The sequence below is a fragment of the Delphinapterus leucas genome, chromosome 5, assembly GCF_059928025.1.
Source record: "Delphinapterus leucas isolate spDelLeu-1000000601 "Yukka" chromosome 5, BTC_Dleu_Yukka2, whole genome shotgun sequence".
Lineage (NCBI taxonomy): Eukaryota > Metazoa > Chordata > Mammalia > Artiodactyla > Monodontidae > Delphinapterus > Delphinapterus leucas.
Genome location: NC_143133.1, coordinates 119,434,646 through 119,460,778, shown reverse-complemented (window position 1 = coordinate 119,460,778; position 26,133 = coordinate 119,434,646). Strand labels below are relative to the sequence as shown.

Sequence of the window (26,133 nt, the reverse complement as noted above, 5' to 3'; positions counted from 1 at the left end):
CTAACTGCATTTGTCACATTTTTTTATAGTTCGCTCCTTACTGAAAGATTCAAATCTTCTTCACCATCCTCACCAAAGAATAAAAAAAGGAAGGAAGGAAGGAAGGAAGGAAGGAAGGAAAGAAGGAAGGAAGGAAGGAAGGAAGGAAGGAAGAAAAAAGAAAAGAAAAAAGAGGTAATCTATTACCTGCCTTGGAAGAAAATATTGTGCAAAAAGGCCAGAAAGATATGTCTGGGAGCTCAACAGGGGAGATGTATGCATGGCTCAACTTTTATGTCTTCCTTTATGTGTGAGAAAGCATTCTGGCTGTGGAAGGAGGGGTCTCTTTCTATTCTTTTTTTCATATATTATAGATGATTTTTAAATAAACTTCAAATTTAATTGGTGTTTAGGAAAATAATTCTTTACTCCTGAGACAAAGGATTATTTATTTTATAAATTTAGCACAGTGGTTTATTTTCTTTTCATTTAAAGAACTACAGCTTAAATCCAATCCTAATGAAATCCCCATAATTCAAATAATTTTAACAGTTATACAGAAGTGTTCCTAATTGATAAATATAATGATGGCCAGTTAATGATTTCTCACTGATCTTGTAAATTTTTAAAATAAAAGATGGGCTTTTTTTCTATGAGATATTAAAAGTCTCTTTAAATTAGATCCAGGACACCTTTTGCTCTGTAATTTTTCAATATATTTCAATGCAAAGACAACAAACAGTGCTTAGTTTCACAGAATATGAGTTTTTACAAAGTTACACACTTTTTCTTCAGTCTTACTGTAACCTAGCTCTTACTTATGCAATGGATGCAGTATTATTGCATGGCTTCTCCCATTGAGCCAAACTGTCACTGGGCAACTTGTTTGCATAATCGTGCTAACCAAGATAACATGGCTTTCTTCAGAAAAATCCCCTGTGTATAGGTAAAACAAAAACAAAAACATACAGCATGTAAGTGTTTGCTGGTGATCTGTTACCTCACTAAAGCGACACTTACAAAGGCTAATATAACGAGTAAGTGTTACATGATTAGCTAAGCAACTCTTATTCAGTATAAGGTACCAAGAGAGATACTTTGAATAACTTAGGGGTTCTATTAAAGAATGTTCTGATCATATTTATCCCCAAAGGACAAAAACTTCATTTATTTAATTTAAAAAAGGTATGCTAAAATTATTGATAAGAGAAACAATCTCTAATACAGGTATGCTACTCAGCTAACACTTGTACTCCATAAAAATTCAGTATCAAACTTGGCTGGGTCCACAGTGCTAGCCAGCAATCCTCCCATTCCACCTGCCTTTCCCCTCTGCAAATATTCTATACCTTTACCACTCTTCTCAACCTTTCAATCTCATCTCTTTTCTTCTAACTGTCAGAGGATAACTTCATCTCCAATTTCATAGAGTACACAGACCCAAAAGACAGGAACTCCCTCAACATTTTATTCCCATCTGTCCAATTCTGGCCATATACAAAGGGGATCTGCACCCACTATCATCTTTCATCTTTCACACAATTCACTCTATTTAGGTCTTTTACTGAGAACAAGTTCTCCCAGTAAAAAGTAATTTCTACAAGAAAATAAAATTTGTTTTTGGAGAGATGTGGTTTCCTGAAACACATTTCAGCAAACTGTTTAATTAAAGGTTTTTCTTAAAGAAATTCAAAAGCAAGGATCTCATTTATTCACTTATCTCACTTATTCAGCCACCTCTGACACAATACTACTGTTATAAAAGTCATTAGCAAGATTATTTATAATTCTCAAAGTACTTCACTACCATTCAGGCTAACCAAATATCCTTTACCATGATTATGGAGTCTTTGTTTCTTATTGTGGTCACACAGATAAAATGTTACATTCAAGCTTTAGCATCTGAATATATATGAAGAAAAGCAAAATATGAATACATTGATACTTGATTTAAAAATAACTTCAATTCAAAATTATGGTGAGTAAAAAAGAATTAACTAAAAATAAGAATGGGGAAAAAAAGGTGAAAAAAGAAAGAAAATAAGATTAAAAGAGAAATAGGTAAGAAAGGGCAAAAGAGAAAGAAAACTAGCGTTACCTACTTTTCGCTTAAGCTAGTTCACTGTGCTATGCACTCTCTATGTTGAATTATCTGATTAATCACTGTTCAGAGTCCTTCATCCTTATACTTTAGTTTCCTTAGATAGCAATTTCAGTACAACATCAATACAGTTTCCTTAAGCTACAGCAGGAGACCATAACAGTATTTTCTCTAGTGTTTCATACTCAGAAGTTCATTTTTTTTCCAGAAAATCTTTTCTTAATTATAAAATTAATAAAGTCAATCTCCAAAACCCAGTTTATAATTTTCCAATTCTACCTAATTCTTCTGCTTTAAGTAGAAGTGTATCATGAAGTAAAACTAAAACACAGACAGAATGATCAGAGTAAGAAAAATATTAAAAGGAGAGGACGTTATAGTGTTTGCATATGTATAAAGATAGCCTTAAAGAAAGAATATAAACAGAAAAAAAAACTATCCTTCATTAATATAAGTAGGAAATTGAAAATGCTGCTGCAGTTGCCCTCAATCTTCTTCTCATATGAAATTCTCCTGCTTTCATATATATATACATATGACAAAACAATTCTTTATCCTCTTTCAATATTGTTATCTAAACACTGTACTGTGTCAAAAATTGAAACAATCTGCCTCAAAAAATTTCTTTCTGTAAGTAGCTTTGTGGCTTACAGTTACTTTAAAAGATGGAAACTTCCAGAGTTGGTAATTTACAGACTGATTTCATAAAGAATATAAAGCATAAGACACCCAGAGTTCAATTCCTCAATGTCTGTTCTGCTACTGAATTATAATCCAAACCCATTTTTTAGGTGTTACGACATTAAACTTATATTAATATCAGTTATAATGGACACATAAGTTATTTATTCCTACCTGAGAACTCCATCTACTTGGTCTTTGGTGTAGCCTTTTCCACTTTCACCACTACCAGAGTAGCTGTCCTTTGTGCAGTTAGGCTTGCTTTGATCACTACTACCTGACGGTTTTCGGCAATGAGGGCTATTTCCAGCAGTGCTTCCATTTTTCATAATTATTTCCAATAGCGCTGTGGAAAGATACAGAAAGCATACTATCTCTGTTTACATACACATGGTCTTGAGAAAAAAGTTATAAAGCTGACAAATTGTGTACTTCAGAAAGATACACCATAGGGTCTTTTAAAATAAATAGCAAGCATTCCCTTATGTACTTAGCTGTTGACAGACTACTGATCACCATTTAGAAGTAGAATATTAAGAAGTTTAATGTTAGTAACTCAAAATTACTATCATCCAATAACTTATGACATACTTTTATTTGTCACATCATGGTGAAACTGCAGAATACCAAAGAAAAAGATAGTCCTTAAAGTAGCCAATGAGATTACCTAAAAAGAAACAGAAATTAGACTTCCTATTTATTTCTCAGCAGCAACAATGGCAGCTAAGTGAGTAATATCTTCAAAATACTTAGGGAGAATAACTGTCAACTTGAGTTCTGCACTAATTTTCTGAAAATTAGATAAGATTAAAATAAAAACATTTTCAAACAAACAAAAACTGAGAAAATTTACCACCAAGATTTCACTAGAAGATACTTAAAATACATATTTTGAACAAAAGGAAAATGCTTGCAGACAGGCTGAGATGTAAAAGGGAATGGACATGATGAGGTCCAAATACTGTGGAGCAAACACTGTGGTAATGTGTGAGTAAATCTAAACTGAGTCCATAAAGCAACAGTATATGTCTAGGATCTCCTAGAAAATACTGGAGAGGCACAGAAGAGGGTAGAGAGAATATATGAAATAAGAATGGCCATGTATATTCATAATGATTAAAGATGGGAGGGTGGGAGGGACTGATTAAACTATTCTCTCTCCTTTTGGGTATGCTTGAAACTTCCCACAATGAGTTAAAACTAAACATTGAAAAAATAAAATCAACAGAACTAAAAGGAAAAAACAGAGAAACCCACCTTGACAGTAAAAGATTTTAACACACTTTTAATCCAAAGCTGACACTGGGTCGATTAAATAATTACTAAGGATACAAATGACATAAACTTCTAATTTATCAAGTTTGATCTAAGAAACATAAAGTAATTATACCCAACAAATGTGAATATTCATTCTTTACAGGCACACAAGGAATGAAAATTGACTACGTTATAACTAGACCATAATATTATCCTCTTCAAATCTCAAATAATTAGTATTATAATATACTACAATCTCTGAGCAAAATGCATTTAAGTGAGAAATCAATTACAAAAATGTAACTAGATCACAAATGGGTTGGAAAGGAGAAGAGTCTAGAAAAACTCATGTATCAGAGAAACAATCATAATATAAACAAGAAAATGGAATTGAAGAAAAATGAACATACTACATATCAGATTTTGTGGGTCATCAAATGGTGCTGGCACAACTGGAGAGCTATATGAAAAACAATGAATCTGGACCCGTTCTTCACACCATACACAAAAATTAACTCAAAATAGATCACACACCTATATGTAAGAGCTAAAACTATAAAACTCTTAGAAGAAACTATAGGAGTAGATCTTTGTGACTTTGATTTAGTCCAAAATTCTTAGATTTGACAAATTAAGTGGCAAAAGAAAAAACAGAGAAACTGGACCTTATCAAAATTGAAAACTTTTGCCCCTCAGAGAATATCATCAATAAAGTAAAAAGACAATCCACAGAATGTGAAAAAATATTTACAAAATCATATATCTGAAAGAGACATATATCTAGAATATATAAAGGATTCTTACAATTCAATAGTAAAAGGACCAAAAACTCAACTAAAAATGGGTAAAGGATCTGAATAGACATTCTCCAAAATAGATATACAAGTGATCAATAAGTACATGAAAAGTTGCGCAACGATATCCACTAGGCAAATGAAAATTAAAACTACAATGAGATACCACTTTACATCCACTAGGATGACTATCATCAACAAGATGGACAATAACAAGTGTTGGCAAGAATATGGAAAAATGGGAACCCTTATACATTGCTGATGGTAATGTAAAATGCTATGTCCACTTTGAAAAATCACCTGGTAGTTCTTTAAAAGATTAAACATATAGTTACTATTTGACCCAACAATCTTATCCCTGGGTGTACACCCAAGAGAAATGAAAACATACATGTATACAAAAACTGGTTCACAAATGTTCATAAGAGTATTGCTCATAATAGAAAAAAGTTGAAACAATTGAAATGTCCATCAAATTATGAACAGATAAATAAAATGTGATATGTCCATATAATGGAATATTATTTGACAATTTAAAAAATGAAGTATTGATATATGCTACAACATGGATGAACCTTGAAAACATGCTAAGTGAAAAAAGCCAGTCACAAAAGACCACATATTGTATGATTCCATTTATATGGAATGTATAGAATAGGCAAATCTACAGAGACAGAAAGATCAGTTGTTGCCAAGGGTTACTGGGGAGAGAAGAATAGAATTGGGGAGAAATGAGGAGTGAGTGAGCTAGTGAGTATGAGGTTTCTTTCTGTGATGAAGAAAATGTTCTAAAATTAATTGCTGTTATGGTTGCACAACTCTGTGAACCCACTGAATGGTATACTTTAATTGAATGAATTGTAAGGTATGTGAGTTACATCTCAGTAAAGCTGTTATATATACATATTTTAAAATCCAGCATTGTCATTGCCACACGGCTTGTGGGATCTCAGTTCCCTGACAAAAGACTAAACCCAGGCCACAGCAGTGAAACTGCTGAATCCTAACCACTAGACCACCAGGGAACTCCTGATAATTATTCTTAATATTTTACATATGAGAAATTTCTTCCATATCTTTTTCCTAGCTAATGCATTCAAGAGGTCACCAAAGACATACGATATTCAGTTTTTATAACAATCTAGCTGTAGATGGTACAGAAAGGCTCTTAATTAGACACCAATCTAGTAGTTATTAACAATATAAGAATAACATATAGTTAATTTTTAACTATAGTTTAGTTCATATTTAATGCAATCACATTAACCTTGAGAGCAGAAGCCAGCACGGTCTAGGGGATAGTAGTTCGCAACTTTTTAATATGAAAAATTTTGTGGAAATTCTGGGAAGACAACAGCTTACATTTTAAACCTCATAAATTAGAGCAATTAGACAGCAAAATCAAAACCTCATGTACAAAATCCCAAAATACAAGAAGGTGGGGACAAGCCACCAATAGCTACAAGATCTATGTGGGTAGTATCATCTGTGCAGGAAAAAGCAGAGGACAGTAACAGGGCATTTTACCAGTCCACAGAACAAAATAACTGCAAAATAGCCAACAGGGACTCTCTATGAAGCAGAGCAGGTGAAAATGAGAAAAGTGAATTAAAAGTAATGGGTTTTGCTCACTACAATAGCATATGATTGAAAGGGTTCACAATAAACTCTTAAGGGCATCCAGTCACTACAATTCTCAAAACTAATCAGTCAAAGCTCTCCTCCAGAACAAAGTCACACCAAGGAGAAACTGCTGGGAACAGGATCCAAACTGAAGAGACGAGAGGCAATAGAAAAAAAAGAAAAGCGAAATTCCAGATAAAGTGGGGAAGGAGAAAGGAGTGAGGAGATCTTATATAGCAAGGTGATGTACTTTCAAACATTACACAGAAACTGGAGAGGATCTCTGTGTATTTAGAAAGGCTAACTAACTTCACATAAAAATGAATAAAAGAAAATGATAGAAGTGAAATCTGATACAAAGTTACATTAAAAAAAAAAAGAACAGGATAAATCTCTGAACACAATGAAAGCACACCACAAAGACTTGCCAACAAAATAGGTAAACACTATAACCTACTATTTCAAAACAAGCTGAAAAGACTTTTAAAAATTATTCACAATACAAAAGAACAAGATAAATTAGAATTAAACCCCCCCAAATTATCTACCCATAGCTTAGGTGATAAAACTCAGGAGACAAAAAAAAAAGAAATGGAAAAATCAATTCAAAAAAGAAGAATTAAACTAGAAGAAACAAAGAGTTAATAAACACAACAGAACTGCTGTGTAAATGAAAGAGAACATAAAAAGTACAATTTTTTAACTAAAACAAATGAAAAAGGCAAAAAATTAGAAAGAAAATGGCAAATATCAAAGATAGTTAAAGAAGATCCAACATACATATAATGAGTCCTGAAGAAGAAAAATAAAGGAAATTAAACCAATATAACAATAATTGGAGAAAACTTTTCTGATACAAAAATAAAAACATCTGAAACCACATAATGAAAGGGCCAATCATGTACCTAAGAATACTGACCCAGAAAAACCAACATAAAGATATACTCTAGTAAAATTAATTGAGCATCTAGTCAAAAAGATCAAATGGCTTATTCTCTTATAAAGAAAATCAGATTGTCATCAGACTTTGCTCATCAGTAGTACTTGCATAAAACAATAGAAATATATATTTAGATACCCAAAGAAAGAAAATTTGAATCAAGGATTTTGTATCCCTCACTAACTTCAAGCATTAAGACCCACAGCTGAACTGTTTTCCACATTCCAGAACTTAGGGAGCATAGTTCCCACAAGGTCTTCCTAGAAATCTACTAGAGAACAGGCTTTAGAAATCCAAAATTAGACATACAATGACATAAGGACTGATGGTGAACATTAAATGTACAGTGACCTACTGAGTTAAAACTGAACTACAATTAAAAGAGAGCACATAGTATGTAGTAATAATATGCTCTGACACTGTAGATAGGTTCAAATATTTTTTAAATGGTAGGATTCCTCTGTCTTTCCTTTTACTTGTAAAAAAAGATCATTTGTTTTCTCTTCCTTTCATTTTCATTTGGCAGCTGAAGCCTGGACCAAAGGAACTTATTGGGACCAAGGAAGAACTCATAGCCAAAAGCATGGCTAAGCTTGATAGGCCTGCACCAATGGGATCAAAAATGCAACTCATTACATACAGGGGGAAAAATGAACAAATAAGTAAATTGATAATAACGGGAGCCACATTTCTTACTCTCAGAAAATGGAATTACAGGGGGCTTCCTTAGTGGCACAGTGGTTGGGAGTCCGCCAGCCTATGCAGGGGACGTGGGTTCGAGCCCTTGTCCACGAGGATCCCACATGCCACGGAGCTGCTAGGCCCATGCACCACAACTACTGAGGCTGCACTCTGGAGCCCGCAAGCCACAACTACTGAGCCCGTGCACCACAACTGCTGAAGCCTGTGTGCCTATAGTTCGTGCTCTGCAGCAGGAGAGGCCACCGCAGTGAGAGGCACGCACGCCACAGCGAGCAGTGGCCCCCGCTCGCCGCAGCTGGAGAGGGCCCACACACGGGAGCGAAGACCCAACACAGCCAAAAATAAATAAATAGAATAAAATTTTAAAAAAACAAAGAAAATGGAATTACAAATATGAAAACACAGAAGGTTAGAATGAACCCTGTGGACTTCAAAGGGAGGTGTGTGAATCTTTGCACAGACTGCAAAATTAATATAGATTAAATTACTACAGGCATGTGTATACCCACAAACACATATAACACAGAGATATACATACACATACATACATGCAACATACACACACATACATGCATTCATACATACATATATTTCTTTTTTTAAGATTTATTTATTTATTTTTGGCAGCATTGGGTCTTCATTGCTGCACGCCGGCTTTCTCTAGTTGTGGCAAGAGGGGGCTACTCTTTGTTGTGGAGCGCAGACTTGTCATTGCAGTGGCTTCTCTTGTTGCAGAGCACAGGTTCTAGGCGCGTGGGCTCAGTAATTGTGGCTCACAGGCTCTAGAGTGCAGGCTCAGTCGTTGTGGTGCATGGGTTTAGTTGCTCCACGGCATGTGGGATCTTCCCAGACCAGGGATCAAACCCGTGTCCCCTGCATTGGCAAGTGGATTCTTAACCACTGTGCCACCAGGAAGTCCCCATACATATATTTCTTAGCTCTACCAAGAGGACCTAGAGGCAATGACATACCTGTAGCAACGAGCTTATCAAGTGTCTATATCTTAGTTTCTAAGTACCATTATCCACTAGAAAGAATCAGGACTCCTGGGGAGAGAACTGATTCCCAGGGCAGAGAAAGTAAAACGTAAGCCTGAAAACTTTTTTGTGCCAGAAAGTAAGGAAGTTCAAAGAATGATGAGGACATGTCAAAAAGACATAGCAGCCAGCCTGAAGGGGCTCCTACTGACTAAATCTGAGGCAATCTGAGCATCAAAATGAATAACGATAATAATGGATTAAATAGGAATCCATGAATCCATACTAATAAATAAAGTTGAGTGCCAGCTAATAAACTGCAGAAGAAATAATGGAATAAAAAACCAACATGTGGCAACCATCAGAAATTTATTCTGAAAAGAATCATCAATGGATGCTAAAAGAAGAGTGAAAGTTTGTTGTGGAACAGGACATTTACAGTTTCAAAGTATTTTCCCACAAAATATTTATTAATTACAAGAGGGGGGAAAAATGTAAGTTTAGAGTGGAGAAACCTGGTAATCACCAACTTCACCAAGTGATCAAAGTTAACCTCACCAGTAAGGGCCAAATCAACATAACATGTCTCCTGATAAGTTACACTAAGAACATGGTATGCCTGCCAAAGATTCATAAGAGGAAATGTCAGCCAAACCCAAATTGAGGGAAATTCTATTAAATATCTGGTCTGCACTCATCAAAAATGCCGAGATCAAGAAAGAAAAGACAGGGGATGTAAATTGGTACAGCTGCTATGGAGAACAGTATGGAGGTTCCTCAAGAAACTAATAATAGAGCTACCGTATGATCCAGCAATCCCACTCCCACTCCTGGGCATATATCCAGAGAAAAACATGGTTCAAAAGGATACATGCACCCCAATGTTCATTGCAGCACTGTTTACAATAGCCAAGACACAGAAGCAACCTAAATGTACATTGATAGGTGAATGGATAAAGAAGATGTGGTACATATATACAATGGAATATTACTCAGCCATTAAAAAAGAATGAAGTAATGTCATTTGCAGCAACATGGATGGACCTGGAGATTATCATACTAAGTGAAGTAAGTCAGACAGAGAAAGACAAATATCATGTGATATCGCTTACATGCGAAATCTAAAAAAGATGATACAAATGAGCTTATTTACAAAACAGAAACAAACTCACAGACTTAGAGAATGAACTTATGGTTTGGTTACGAGGGGCTGGGGTTGGGGAGGGATGGATTGAGAGTTTGGGATTGACATGTACACATGGCTATATTTAGAATAGATCACCAACAAGGACCTACTGCATAGCACAGGGAACTCTGCTCAACACTCTGTAATAACCTAAATGGGAAAAGAATTTGAAAAAAGAATAGATACACGTATATGTATAAATAAATCACTTTGCTCTACACCTGAAACTAACATAATGTTGTTAATTGTTTGATTAAACAAGCAATTGTTAGTCAACTATACTCCAATATAAAAAAAAAGAAAAAAGATATCTAGAGAACAAAATATGCCAAATAAATGCAACATATGTCCTTTTTGCTATCAAAAACATAACTGGGAGAACTGGCAGAATTTGAATGAGGTACATGCATTAATTTCATGAATCTGATGGTTATACTGTTGTTATGTAAGAGTGTCCTTGTCTTAAAAAACATACACTGAATTATTTAGGGGTAACAGGACATCATGTCTACAACTTACTCTTAATTGGTTCAGGAAAAAATATAATAAGAACAAATTGTGTATGTGTGTGGGTGGGGGAGAGATAGCAGGGAGAGAGAGGGAGGGCACGATAAAGCAAATGCAGTAAAATTTTATCAAATAGGAAGCCTGAGTGAAATGTACATAGGGAAGTCTACACTTTTTAAGACTTTTCTATAAATTGGAAAGTATTTCAGAATTTTCTAAAAGCTAAAATATGGAGGGAAAATAGAGTATATGAAAAGAAAATATAACTGTTTTCAGTAATTTTTATCAGTGAGGTAGTATTGGTAATATTACACTGAAACTATTATGTATATGATGTGGCATAAAGCAAATAAATAATCATGACACAGTCTATCATTTGCCATGGCCTTAAAACCAGGATTACTACTGTGGAAGGAAAAAAACAAATAGAAGTGAGAAAAGTTTAAACACCCCAAAGTGCTTAACTTGAATTGGACTTACTAGTATAAACTTATTAGGCTGTTTTAACTTAAAAAAAAAAATTCCCTAGTCTGTACACTGAAAAGGCTCAGAAACAATGAACAATCTATTAGCCACAGCATCCTTAGTACCAGATTGTGATACTGAAACACCATTTTCCACTAAAAGAAACCAGGGCTTACTGGAGATATGGTTGATTCCAGGTCTAGTATAGGGAATATATAAGAGGAACCTGAAACTTTCTGTTATACCAGAGAAAGGAAACTATTAAAGACTATTGCAAATGTGTCTATAGGACTCAGGAGCTAACCTAAAGGTGTTGCCACTGGCCAGATCTAAAAAATAATATTATCTGCCTTTGGAAAAGGGGAGCCAACTCCTTTTCTTGAAAACTGATAAAAGCTGTCAAGCACTTATCATATCCTGCCTTTCCTATATGAACTGCAACACTGTGTAACCCTAAGACAGGTGAGGGGAAAGTGTCTCTTTATAGAAGTATTTCAGCCAATAAAAGAAAAATTATTTTTTAAAAATGGTTAAAGCCAGATGTGAAAGTGGTTATATGTGTTTATATTTGCAGGTGGCCACAAAGTCCCTATGCATGCTAATTAGGAGTTATCTGTACATTCCCTTTCATTCTTAGCACAAACACATTCTCTCATGGACATCTTCCATGTTAAAAGCTAGATGCTAGATATTGTTAAAGCAGGATCATACAGTTGCTTTAAATTTTCAAGTTATTATGATACTGAAAATCTTTCTACAATTTCATGCATAGGAACTGTGCTTAACAATGGCTGTGTGTATACATGCACTCACGCCAAGCACTCTTTGGCTCCAGAAGAGTGAAAATTTGGACAAGTTCCATTACCTCTGGGTCTCACTATCCAGTTTTATCATCTTAAAAATGGAATCAGCAAGGTTTTCTGGATTAACAATCACTGGAACCAATGCCTGAGAAGGTAATGGATTCAGTTTCAAATACTGCCAGAATTTAGAACACATTGGCCTTTTCTGATTTATTAAATGTCTTAGCTATCATATGAGATCTCAGTTACTACAATAATGTGCAGTATTACAAATATTAATTGGGCAGATACAGTACTTATAAACCAGATTACATTTACTTTTGGTTTTAAAACTATGCAACCTTATTTTATGTGTTCACTTTCCAGACAAACAGCTTTGCTTGTGGTTTTAATGTAATTTGTACTTACTTTAAGTATACTCCGTATTAAGGACCAGTGGAAAAGTAAATATAGTATTAAAAATGGTTATGTGGATAATCCAAAAGTGAAAAACCAAGATCTGTTTTTATTTCATAAGGTTCTGCTGCACACCTGTTATATATAATGTCCATCACTAACAAAACCTAAACTAAGAACACATGATTTGAAAAAAGGATTTTTTTCCTTCCTCCTCACAAACTGGAAATAGCTTTTATTTGTGTGATTATAAAAGTAATGTTGTTCAGCTCATTAAAAAAGACATAACAAAGTGAAGATCACTTATAAATCCCACACAAGAAAAAAAAATCACTCAACCATTTTGGTATATTTAACTCTAGTTACTCTAGTTGGCTAGCTGTCTAGTTTTTTATATATTCTGAAACAAAATTAGAATAATCTACATATGATTGTAGCCTACCTTTATTAAGTTCATAATTCAATGTATATACCACTTTAGAGCAATAAATCTAGGTCCACATCATCTTTATTTTTTAAGACCTTATTCAGAACTATTGCAATAGGGGAGAGAGAGCAGGCTGAACTCTGAATTCATTAAGACAGCTGGGAATTTGTAGCCAATAAGCAGGATGAGGTGGGTCAGTGGATGGAAAATTACTGAGGCACATCATCGTTTTTAATAGGTGCATAGTATATGAATGCAATGCAATTTATTTAATCAATTCCCACTCATGGACTCTTTCCAAATTTTTGCTACAGTGACAACCCTTATACATACATTTTTGCACACCTGTCCGATCATGGAAAAACTTCACTTGTGAATATATTACCATGAAAAGGCTTACAGCTATAACTTTTTCATTTATTTATTTAACAAATTGTCTTCATTGATAAGGGAATAAAATTATATAAACAAGTATTATTCCAGAAAATCTAGGCTTTACAGATGCCACAACTATATGCAAAACACTGTTAGACACCCTATGAGTAGAAAAGATGATTAACATTAAAATAGTTCCTGACAACGGAGAGGAACAACTATATACATAAATAATACAAGGAATAAGTGCAAGGCAAGGAGAACTACATGTTAACTAAGAAGGGAATGAGTAGTTGAATCCAAACAGAGATTAATCCTAATTTAAGGTAATTATTTTATGCTTAAATAGGTAATTAAAAAATGACAGAAAAGAGACGAATACTATATTGTTAACTCCAAGGCACCATCCAAATACTTTTGCCATAGTATTCAATAGTAATACGTGAAATTCTTATAGCTCTTAATAAAATAACCTTATAATAATCCTGTGAAGACTACAGATAAAACTGCGGCCCAGGAAAGGAAAGGGGAATGACAGGAATTGAGCCATTTTTGTGTCGAGCAGATACTTCCTATTTCATTCTTCTAGAATGTAAGCTCCCAGAGGAGAAGAACTCTGTCTTATTGTTCACTGACTCCCTAGTTCCTAGAACAGTGCCTGCCACAAAGAAGTATGGATTCAGTAAATATTTGTTGAATAAATATATCCCCATTTTATAGATGAGGAAATTGAGGATCAGAAAGACAGTTATGGATGTAGGGGCACAAAACCATTAAATTAAGGCTCAAACCAAATTCAGTATTCTTTCTTCAACTATAATGTCTGAAATAGTTTGGTTATTAGCTGAAATTTGGAGATCATTTTATAACACTTGGTGCTATCAAAATAACTGTTCTGAATGTATAATTTACACTTGTCACTAAATTTTGATTAAGTCAGAAACAGAAGAAAATGGAATTGTCTTGAAAGGAATAGGCTGGATAATACTACAGATGTGAAATGACAGTTTTAAAAGCTTTATTTTACCAATTTAAGTGTGACAAAGGAGGACAGAACTTTGAATTTTTTATCAGATTTAAATTTAAAAATAATGCAGCAAAAAAAAAAGAAGAAAAATCTACAAACATATGTCTCATCTGAGGGGAAAAATAAAAAGAGGACTATTTTCATTGCTATTGTGCAGATAGATGCTGCAAATTATATGTGAGTTATCCATTCAATAAAGTAGACACAGGATGGCCTTTTTTGAAGCCAGAGGCTGCCATTTGGTTCAAATTACTATGAACTTCTTGAAAACAATTAAAATGCTTTTCTCTGAAAAAAAAAATCTATACTTCAAACTGCCTGCCAATTAGTATGAAACACCAAAGTATTAAAATACCAATGTAAAGAATTAAAACAGTGAGACTGTATCTCTGTAAAAATCCAAAACATATCAATAATCCAATAAATATACAGTTTAAGAAACTAAAATGCAATTTAGTTTCACATGCTGACATTACTTTTCCAGAATATTTATATGTCCTATGTAGTAGACATATACATATATCATCCTTTCAAACATAAACCAAAGTCACAGTATGAAAATATTTGAAAGCTGTAAAATTCAATTTGCTTAGAAGTCCACTGCAATAAATAAACTGTAAAATAATATTCTCAACTAAATACTTAGAAAGCAACAATGTCCTAGACTCATTTGAAGATGCTTTTCCTCAAGGGAAACTCCTGCCAGCTTTTTAAAGTGGTTTATCAATCAGACTTCTCACCTGGCAAGAATAAAATGTAAAGAGGACAAAAATTCTGGAATTTAGCTAGAACTTAGTCTTACATCTTCTCATTCACTATATAAAAATAAGATAAATCAAAATGCAATGTTTTATTTTGCCTATCTTAGCATGAAAACACATTCATCAAAACTCTGAGTTACAAGGATTTGAGGGTAGTCTAGAATGGGTGAAATTCAGGTATAAAAAATTTAAATTCCATTTTAACCAACAGCTTCAATTCCCTTTTACATTAAATATTTTATCAGAAACTTATACAAATGTTCTAGATCTTTCCCTCCCCTGAATTCTTAAATTATTCCAATAAACATCTTCTGAGAACATTCTATGTGAAATACACTTTAAGTATTTGCATGTGACTTAGCTAATGTTCACATGGGCCCTGTGATGAAATCTTCCATTTACTCATAACTAAACAAGGTTTGGCAACGTTAAGCAACTCATCCCTGGTTATAAAGCTGTCAGAGGCAAAGTCTCCACCTGAATAAGGTCTTCAGACTACACCACAACTGTAATCAACCACTTTATTTGGTAATCACATATTGCCGTGCAATACACTGTACTATTAACTTTCACTGTTATTTTCTTAATTTTCCCTATGTTCATGACTTTAAGAGCAACGTGTTGTGCTTTGATATCTTACAGTATCTTTAGTATTAGCAGATTGATTCAAGTTGCTTGTATGATAGAATTACAGACTACAAGTTTAAAAATTCTCAAAGCCTCACACTTGTTAAATGGAAATGATACCAAAATAATTGAGTGCTGTTAAATGCCTTCCATGTATTAACTCATTTAATTCTCATAATAGCCCTATAAAATCGGTACCTTATTGTCCCATTTTGTAGACAAAAATGCTAAAAGCTAGAAAGGTTATCTAACTTGCCCAAGATTAAGGTTACAAGCTAGTTTTGGGCAAGGCTTCAAAAGCCAAGGTATTCTGTCTCAAGTGGTTACATGCTCAATGTTAAAACTGTCCCTCTAAGACTAGACAATGACTAAATGAAATCATGCGGTCATACAGTTGAGAAATTCAAAAAATTTTAACTCTGGGCAATGATTTCTTGGATATGAAACCAAAAGCACAGGCAATAAAAGCAAAAATAGACAAATGGCCCTATATCAAACTTAAAAAACTCCTGTACATCAAAGGAAACAACAGAATGAAAGACAACCTACAAAATGGGAGAAAAAAATCTGCAAATCACATATCTGATAAGGAGTTAATATCCAGAATATATAAAGAACTCCTACAACTCGACAACAAAAAAATAACCTAATTTAAAAATGGGCAAAGGACTTGAATAGATATTTCTCAAAAAATGATATAAAAATGGCCAACAAGCAAATAAAAAGATGCTCAACATCACTAATTGTTAGAGAAATGCAAATCAAAACCACAATGAGATATCACCACACACTTGCCAGGATGGCCACTATCAAAAACCAAAATGCAAACAAACAGAAAATAACAAGTGTTGGTGAGGATGTGGAGAAACTGGAACTCTTGTGCACTGTTGGCAGGAATGTAAAATGGCGTTAACTGCTATGGAAAACAGTATGGCATTTCCTCAAAAAAAGTGAAAACAGAATTACCAATATGATCCAGCAATCCATTTCTGGGTATATATCCAAAAGAAGTGAAAGCAGGATCACAAAGAGGTATTTGCACACCCATGTTCATAGCAGCATTATTCATAGTAGCTAAGATATGGAAACTACAATCTATTCATAGATGATGAATGGATGCCAAAAATGTGGTGCATATATACGCAACAGAATATTACACCGCCTTCAAAAAGGAACTCCTGTTATATTTATGCTACAACATGGATGAACTTCAGGGACACTATGCTAAGTTAAATAAGCCAGTCAAAAAAGGCAAGTACTATATAATTCCACTTATATAAGTTATCTATAGTAGCCAAATTTTTAAATGAAATTACAGTGGTGGTTGCCAGGGGCTGGGTGGGTAGGGAAATGGGGAATCATTTAATTGGCATAGAGTTTTAGTTTTGTAAGACAAAATTTTGGAGATCTGTTGTACCACAATGTGAAAATGGTTAACACGACTGAACTATACACTTAAAAATGGTTAAGTTGCTAAATTTTGTTGTGTTTTTGCCACACTAAAAACAAAAAATCACTATCTTTTCTTTCATTTCCCTCTCCTGTCCTTCCTGGTACAGTACTTAACAGCAGTGTAATGAAAAGGATAGAGAAAAGTACGGAATGCAAGGGCTTTAACAATGTAGAAAAGAATTAAGAAAACAACAACAAAATGAAACAGGTCTCCCCACATTCTTACTGACTTACTGATATTTGTCTTAACCTGGAAATATCTTGAACCTCAAGTGAAAACATTATCCTATCGGCCAGACAATGCAGTGTAGTGGTGAAGGACCTTTTGGAGCTAGAGAGCTCAAGTAGTATTCTGACTTTGTTACTAATTACTGTCTGACCTTGGGTAAGTTATTTTCTTTCATTTACTCATTCATTCATTCATCAAAAAGTCTGTTTCCCTATGAGTAAACCTGGTCAAATGAATCCTAGGATTGTTCTGGGGAGTAAATGAAACAATTCATGTAAAACACTAGACACTTTGTAAGCACTCAATACATGCTGGCTATAATTACTTTATAGCCTAGAAAGCAGGACAAGAACAGGACTTCGACTAAAGGAAGTCCAGTACTCTATTCCTAAACATGTGCCTCATTTGCCGATAATTATGGTGCTATCGAATCGGATACTACTTAGCAAATCATTCCTGACTCAATCATTTTTGTGCTCCTCTCTTCTAAAGAACTCTCTCTCGGAAAAGCAATGTCATCTCAGGTGTTCGAAAACGTTTGCTTTGGCAACAGTGTTTCCTACCCCAGAGGCGGTGGAACCAGGGATCTACAGTAACCACCAAGAGTTCCCCGTTCCTCTCACTTCTTTAGGGGCCTAGACCTTATTTGGGGGTGAAGATGAGGAGGGAGGGAGCCACACACCCACACACCCAGATATAAAGCCCCACTCTGGTAAGACAGGACCAGACGAATCTCCTGGAAGAATGACAGCTGGACATTTACGAAAACCGACCGGGGAACCGGCAACTCTCGCCTGCCGGCTGAGACCCGGCATCTCGCAGGCAAGCTGGCGCGGAGGGAGTCTCGGGCGGTCCACAGCGGGCCCGGCTGGGTCGGTCAGGGCCGGGGCGGGGGTGTGTCGGGGAGGACCGTCCGGGGGGCCGGGCGGGCGGGGTCGTGGGGCCCGGGGGCCCTGCGGCTCCCAGAGGGGCGATGGTGGGGCGGGGGCGGGTTGCGCGGCGGCCCGGGGACCGGCCGGGGAAGAAGGGGACCGAGGGCCTCACCGCGGGCCGAGGGCAGTGGGTAGAGCTTCTCGGCCTTCTGCAGGAAGCGCTGGGCCTTCTCGCGGTTGCCGGCGTTCAGGGCCTCCCGGGCGATCTCGACACATTTCTCCGCCTCATCCCGGTTCCCCTCCATGGCTTGCGCCCTTCTTCCGTTTCCTGCGGGAGCGCAGCGACGAGAGGCGGAAGCCGCCGTCGCCGAGGAGGCGAGGCTGGCCGGGGTTGGGGGCGTGCGGAGGCGAGCGGGGAGGAGCGCAGGCGACCGCGGCGGCGGGGCCCCGGCGCGCTGGCGGGCTCGCGGCTCCGCCTCCTCTCGGCGGCCTCCCCGCCCCCCGCGGGCCGCTACGGCTCGAGCCGCATCCCTCCCGGCCCCCGGACTGACCTCCCGGGCCCGACCGCCCGAGCCGACTCGGCGGTCCCTGCCCGGCGCGGCCCGGCTCGGGGCCGACCGACCTGGGGGCCGGGGGTGCGGGCGACACCGGGCCGGCTGCCCGCCGGGGGGTTCCGCCGAAGCGGGGACCCGGCCGCCTGCAGCGGCAGTGACGTGCCCTCTGACCTCCCGGGGAGGCCCGCTCGGGCGGCAGCCCGCCTTCCTATAGCGGCCAGGCGACAGGTCGGGGTGGGGACATCCGTTTTCAGGAAGATTCCCAGGGATCGAAGGCCCCGCCTCTGGGCCCCCAGCCTCGGGAGGATTCCGTCAGGTGAGGACCGCGCTTCCGGCACAGGTGTTCAGGAAGCCCAGGAGAGCTTAGTTTGACCCTCACTCCTGTTTCATTGCCGTATTTCAGCGATACACCATTTTTCTGACCCAGATGCCATTAAACTTAGTACCTCCAAGAGGTACAAAGCAAACGCTTACATAATTTGTAGTTTGCACTTATTCTGGTGAAAACCACAACCCTAATAAGGCTTCATGACCGAAACAGGACGTAAATCAGCTCTTTGAGAGCGTATTACCATCACATTAAGTACACTTGTTGGGTTTTCTCCCTTCTTCCATTTTAACATCACCCCTTGTGAAATGATGTACCATGTCATGTTGGTCTCCTCAGTGAAGGGAAAGGGCCCACTTTTTGCTTGGTAATGTCCTCTTCCAAATTTCAAAAATTAAGAACTTGCCAGGAACCAAGTGTCGAAATGATCCATACTACAAAATAACCATTTTCACACAATGCTCAGTAGAGATATTGTTAGCCATGCCAGCAAATATGAACTCAGGACTTTCATAAAAATCCTGATTCCTCTCTGTAAAACGGGAATAGCACATCCCCCAAAGATGTTACCGTGTATTGAACAATTTAATTCAAGTAGCCTTCAAAACAGCCTGCAGCACACAGGAAACACTATTCTCAGTCTAAACTGGAAGTTCCTTCCGTGGAGGGAGCTACGTACAGGACTCCCCTACCTGCTCCCCACCTCTCCCAACCAACTCCACCACAGTGCTCTGGCGTAGTGCTGCTGTCACTAACAGCAAACACAGCTAACAAACGGAGATGGTCAAACTTAACCTAGAAAACAGCAACCTGTCCCATGTTCCGGTTCCTGCTGAAGTTTTAACAGTTCATTACATAGTAGTAAAAAAAGAAAAATACTTGTGCCTTGTGACTCTGATGTACAGAATTAAGAGTTTAATTTCAAGGAAAGAAACATGCTTAGGTTATTGCTGGATAAGATACCTATTCAAAACAAAGCTGTTCCTATTATAATCAAGCAGATTTTATACACAACTAGTTTGGGATATGACCTTTATTGAGCTTATCCACCGGAGTGGAAATAATGTCTGTACAAAACCAAATGTTTGTTACTATAACTTCTGCATCACAATTAAAATCCAAACAGTTTTTTAAAAACAGTCAACTCAATCAAAACCCACTACTTCAGAATCAATAGCTTCTTTGAAGCCACAGTAACACTTAAATATGGTTAAGACTCGAATGCAGAAATTTGGTTGGTTGGAAAGCTAATTAAACTTCCAACTTGCTCAAATAGAATTACAAAAAGGCAAAATTGTGTTTTTCACAGAGATACAGTCCACTGGAATCACCAACACTGGACAGCTGTTAAGAGTATTTAGAGTCCTGAGATAATAAGGAATCCAGGCATCCTTTAGACAGTCTTCTGTTGTCCTTTCTTCCCAATCAGAGATTTGTGGATGTGTGGAATGACACCTGGAAGAAGGATAAAATAACATAGTACTTTAAAACCAAGATAGTTTAATGTTCAACTTGGAAGACGTCTTTAAATGTGAGTAAAAATTCAGAAGTACATACAGATATCAAATTTCATGATGCAACCATACTACAGATCACTGAAACTATACTGTGTCCTCTTCTAGACTGAAAATTACTAGTAGGAATTAAAGCATTCTTTTCTCTAAAGCAATTAAAATTTTAGTATTTACATACCACCACCAGCAATTGTAGCCTTGATGAGAGAGTCCAATTCCTCATCTCCACGAATAGCAAGTTGCAAGTGACGAGGGGTAATACGTTTTACCTTCAAGTCTTTTGATGCATTTCCTGCCAATTCAAGTACCTAGAAGACAGAATGTAATCAATCTCCTTCCCGCTTTCCTTATCTTCAAGATCCTGACAAGAATCAGAGCCTCATGAACGTGTATCTACCAAGAGTCATCTCCCCCACTACCTGAATAGCAAAATACGCAAAAGCTATAAAGGGGGCACGCAATTTTATTTCCTGAAGCCGCAAACTCAAGCCCAGCAGGATCCCATCGTGAACACCAGCCCCCTCTAGCGTTGTCAGAAGCTTCTCGCCGCGTTTAGAGCCTGGGAGTTTTCTTGCATCACTTTCCTCCTTCCCTCCCGCCGCCTCCCCCCACCCCCCCCAATCTTTCCCAGATTATAGGCGTACACCCATTTACCTCTGCGGTGAGGTACTCCAGGATGGCTGCGCTGTACACAGCGGCAGTCGCGCCCACACGTCCATGGCTGGTCGTCCTAGATTTCAGGTGTCGATGAATACGGCCCACCGGGAACTTTATTTTTAGCATACACAAACATAAATGCACAAAGGTAGACGGGCCAAAGACGGTAAAATTATACGCGCGCCAAAGCAAGGGGAACGGACGCTGGTGCAGCAACGCGCCCCAGCACCCACACACGTGATCGCCCCCCTCCCTGATATTTATTGTATCGGTAAACCAAGTCGCGACACCATCACCCACGCAAAGACGAAACGCTCATCTAGCGTGATGATAAACAAGAGAGGAAAGAAAAACGCCACGATTCCCAGACTGCACGAACCACCACTGACTGACCTGCAAACCGGCTCTCTGCGAGCGGGAAACCGCCTTTGTCTTGGCCTTTCCGGAGTCCTTCCCAGCCTTACCGCCAGCCTGCGGCGCGCACACGCCCGCGAGCGAAGAAGGAACGCAGAATATAGGATTACCAGGGCGGCGCGCCCCTCCCCCACCGCGGCGCGGCCCGGGCGCGAGCGCGGCCCCGTGCCCAGCCGGGGTCTTCGGCCCGCCGCGCGCCGCAAGGGCGACCCCGCCCGCCCGACCCGCGCTGCGCGCCCGCCGCGGCCGCGCGCCGCCGTCCACCCGCTCGCCGCCCGCCGGCCCCCAGCGGCGCTGCGCGCGCCACCCAACCGTCGCCGCCCGCCGCGAGATCGGAGGCTGCTCCGCTCGCCGCCGACAAAACACCTCCCCCCCGCTCTTCCAAATCCTGTCTCCGCGCGTTCCCAGCCGTTGCCGCTTCAAACCCATCTCCGTTTGTAACGGGTTTTTCTCCCGCCGGCAAAAACCCGCGGAGTCTTCGAGCGCCTCCACCAAGTTTACCATTTCAAATTCTGCTGAAGCTCAAACAAGCAAGGCAGAGAGAGGACTAGTCAAACACCCAACGAGAACCTGCCGCCTACTCCTTCGTCGCACCGCGATTCAAACTGCGCTGTCTCCCGCCTTCCCCGCTCCCTTTATACTGCAGAATGTTCCCTCATCCGGGAACTCGGATTGCTCATCCCACCAATGGCTGCTACCCGCCCTCGGGACGCGTCCTTGAAGCCCCAGCCAATGAGCAAGCGAAGAAAAGGGCGGAGGGGCGGGCGCTTCGCAGCTCGAGCCGCTATTGGGGCGTGGCGAAGGTGGTGGGGGAGGGCAGAGGGATGGGAACTGGGGAGAAGAAGGGCACGGCGGCGGGAGGGAAGAAACAGAGCGAGCTACGCTGCGGGAGCAAGGGGACCCGCCGGCTGTGGTCACGTGCTTGGAAGGAGGGGCTGAGAGGCTTAGGGGAGGGGCATGCAGTACCGAGCACCGCCCCCCTCCCCCCCCCACGTCACCCGCTCAGCCTTCTTCTCCTAGCCTGGTTCCAGAGACCACGTGAAGTCTCCGCGGGGTCTAGCGCGCCCTCCTTCCCGCCCTGCCCCCCCCGCAAGAGCACCTCGCAGGCGGAGACCCACCAGTCCTCATCCTTCTTCCGGGGCCCGGGGTACCCGCCTCCCCGGTCCCCTCTGCATCCCTGCGGCTCCTCCGGTCTGACAGGTAGCGCGAACGCGTCCAGTGAGAGGAGCCCCGAGTTCATCGCGAACCACAGCCTTGATAGTGATGCCGCGTTCCTTACCCCTAGGCGAGTCCCGAGCCACCGACTGATCACGACCCACTGTTGCCACTTCATTTTCAGCTGAATGTCCCTACTCTTCCTTTCCTCACGACTTGTGACTCCCCTACCTCCCCTACCCCACCCCAACGGGATAGTTTCGCAGGAAAATCAGTGAAGCAAAGCCACCTCGTTGGTCACAAAAGACGTTTTGGTCTACCCATAGAGGGCTTGGGGTGAGGCGATTATCTTTTCTTAAATCATAAGCCATGTTTTTCTGGAAATTACATGTCAATGGGTTGTACCTATAGCCTGGTGTCTAAAGTTGATTTACTGAAACCTTAAAGCTATTACGTGTCAACTTGTATGCTAAACAGTTTGCTACATGACAAATGTTCGGTAAATGTCAGTGGGGTAACTCCCAACATGATTCACAGACAGTTACAGATGGTCCGTGTAATCAATTGCAAATGGTGGGCTTAAAAAATAGTACTGTACACACACAGTACGATCCTAATGCCAGCTACCTAGTCTTCCAACTAATAGATTAATAACACCTGTATACACGTCCAGCTGCTTGAAGAAAGCAGTGATCTAAATCTTTAACATTTATAGTAGTTAATAGTGTATTACATTTTAAACATATTTCAGTATTTCTGACGTCAAGAAATTTTGAAATACATACTTTTAAATACTGTAGTTCGGGTTTCAATTTGAAAGATTTTATCAAATTAGAGGACCTCTCTATTTCTAGGAGTTAAGTTCCAAGATTCCCAGCAATTTGACACGAAGGCTTCTTATCTTCTTCCCCTTGCAACTGAGATTTCTTAGGATGTAATCAATAGCAAGAGTTAATCAGTTCTCCCACTGAATTGATATAATGACATTAAAAGCTATGAAACCTGATGTAATAGTTAACCTGAACTCCACTGAGGCTTCCTGATATATAACTCACAAACCTACATTAATACCTTTTCCAGTTTGGAGACTATATATGTACTCTTTGCTATGAGGCCCAGCTAAAGGAATTCACTGTTGCCTCACTGAATAGTGGTTAAGAGAATGAGTCAGGAGCAGGTAGAAAAGAATTCTGCTCTGCTTCCTTCTCAATGTGTCACCTTAGTTACTTTTTGGAGCTTCAAGTTCCTCTTATATGAAAAGGGTATGGGAACACCTATTTTCACATGGTTGTTGAAAGATTAAAGGAGAAGGTATGTGATGTACGCGCTAACGTGTTTATCACATAGCAAGCCCTTGATGATAACTATGGTATCTTCTACACTGGATGTTGGGGAGGGATGAAATAAAGTATCTTTGATTCCTAAGTCTTTTTCCCTGTCTAGTGCATTGTTGTCCTTTGACATGAAAGCAGCAAGCCTGAAACCTACCCGAAGTATACGCAACCAAGTCATCCAACATCCAGACTAAAATCCAAAATTGGTTTAATGCTTTCAATAGTTTTCCCCATCCTTTGGAGAATCGGAGAATATCAGTTTCAACACTTTTCACAGCAGTTTTGTGAAGGTTTCCTACTCGCTTTGCTGCCCTGGAAACAGCATGGTAAAAATGTGTTAATATTCTTGGTTTCTCCTCAACTTGGGTTTATACTAATACATGTAATACACGTGTATATATATAGCCAGAGCTATATACTTCTTTTTGTTCAATGCCATACCCAGTCAGCTACTTAGTAAGTGCTCTCTTATCGTAGGAAACTAAGCTAATATGAGGTAGATGGCTCCACTGTTATTGACTTTCTCCTTAATAGTCTTTTCCTAACTCAGCCACACTTTCTATGACCAATTATTATCCCCTCTCAAACACTAGTATGAATGTTAACTGCTATTCTTGACTTTTTGAGAGATGGTCTCACACTGGGGAATCTCAAATTTCTCGAGTATATCTTACTTTGAACACCTGTTTTTAAGCAAATGCAAACAGACTTCCCAGTTATTTCAAAGGATATCAGCCTACCACTGGTAGTGGTCTCTGGCCTGTTAGGAACCCGGGCCGCACAGCAGGAGGTAAGCGGCGGGGGAGCGAGCAAAGCTTCATCAGTACTTATAGCCGCTCCCATCACTCGCATTACTGCCTGAGCTCCGTCTCCTGTCAGCATTATGGTGAGTTGTATAATTATTTCACTATATATTTGAATGTAATAATAATAGAAATAAAGTGCACAATAAATGTAATGTGCTTGAATCATCCCCAAACCACCCCCCTGCCCCCGGTCTGTGGAAAAATTGTCTTCCCAGAACCCGGTCCCTGGTGCCAAAAAGGTTGGGGACCACTGGCCTAGATAGATAATGGCAGAATTCTTTTGGTTAGATAATCCACATTAGAATCTTGGCATCCACCTAGGGCATCCGGGAAAGAAAGTGCCATCAAGGGCTCACTCAGTTGTCAATAACTGAGTCCTGCTGCAGTATAATACAAAATATTGAGCTAGAGTAAAAGAACTGGGAATGATTCTGGGCAGCCAGCCACTTACTAACTATATGGCCCTGAGTAGGTTGAACTCTAAGCCACAGTTTCTTCATTTTTTATAGAGGGATTCACAGCACTAGATAAGCCAACCTCATAGAATTGTGAAAGGATTTCATGAAGTGTGAGGAATATACTCCATATATTCTAATATGATGTACTAATATTTGTGGCACAAAGGCCATAGTTCTCCCTGAATTCTTCACGTAAGTGTGATTATGTTAAGAGAAGCCTATGTGTTTAACTCAGTGTTGATGAAACAAAGACCATGGATTTAAATTCCAAATTTCCCAGTTATACACCTCCCATGACCACAGATTTCACACACTTAATTCACAAATACAGGGCATAAGTAAAGAGGATCAGCTGAATCTACTCTACCTGATCCATTGCCATTTCAGGAAAAACAATTCAAAGATCATGGGACCCAATATCTCTTTTAATACAGCACTAAGTTATTTTTTCTGTATGTTAACAGTCCTCAAAATTTTTGGAAATTTGCTGTTAATTTTAAAATTAAAAAATTGAGGGTCTTTTCTTCTCATATTATCCTTTCATTGTCTATTATTGATCTTTAGGATTTGCTGGGTAGAGAGAGGGAGTCTATGTGTTGATATTGTTTTCCTAAATAATATTTCACCTATATTGGTATTTAATAACTTATCCCTCCAGCTAAATTGTACATTCACTTGCATAATAATGTCCCTATCATATGTTTTTAACATAATTTCAAGGAGATTGTTATT

The 26,133-nt window shown here is 39.0% G+C and overlaps 2 protein-coding genes across 4 annotated transcripts in view; both read right to left on the bottom strand.

Moving 5' to 3' along the window:
- DNAJB14 (DnaJ heat shock protein family (Hsp40) member B14) overlaps window positions 1-18,708 on the bottom strand; it is a 46,502-nt gene extending 27,794 nt beyond the window's left edge. The window contains exons 1-2 of one of the 3 annotated variants that reach the window (XM_022582420.2): window positions 18,354-18,705; window positions 2,936-3,107 (exon numbers count right to left, since the gene is read on the bottom strand). In XM_022582420.2, the coding sequence (XP_022438128.1) occupies window positions 2,936-3,107; window positions 18,354-18,486 (305 nt within the window). In that variant the 5' untranslated portion in view covers window positions 18,487-18,705. Of the gene's footprint in view, window positions 1-797; window positions 916-2,935; window positions 3,108-18,353 lie in introns of those variants that run through there. The other 2 variants (XM_089912448.1, XM_022582421.2) reach the window with 2 other exon arrangements.
- A 1,373-nt stretch (window positions 18,709-20,081) lies between these two features.
- On the bottom strand, window positions 20,082-22,281 carry H2AZ1 (H2A.Z variant histone 1). The gene is made up of 5 exons (XM_022582428.3): window positions 22,150-22,281; window positions 21,628-21,705; window positions 21,232-21,345; window positions 20,756-20,885; window positions 20,082-20,518 (listed from the first exon to the last, which is right to left on the bottom strand). The coding sequence occupies exons 1-5, from the start codon at window positions 22,150-22,152 to the stop codon at window positions 20,457-20,459; spliced, it is 387 nt and encodes a 128-aa protein (XP_022438136.1). The 5' UTR covers window positions 22,153-22,281; the 3' UTR covers window positions 20,082-20,456.
- Between the last annotated feature and the right edge of the window lie 3,852 nt (window positions 22,282-26,133).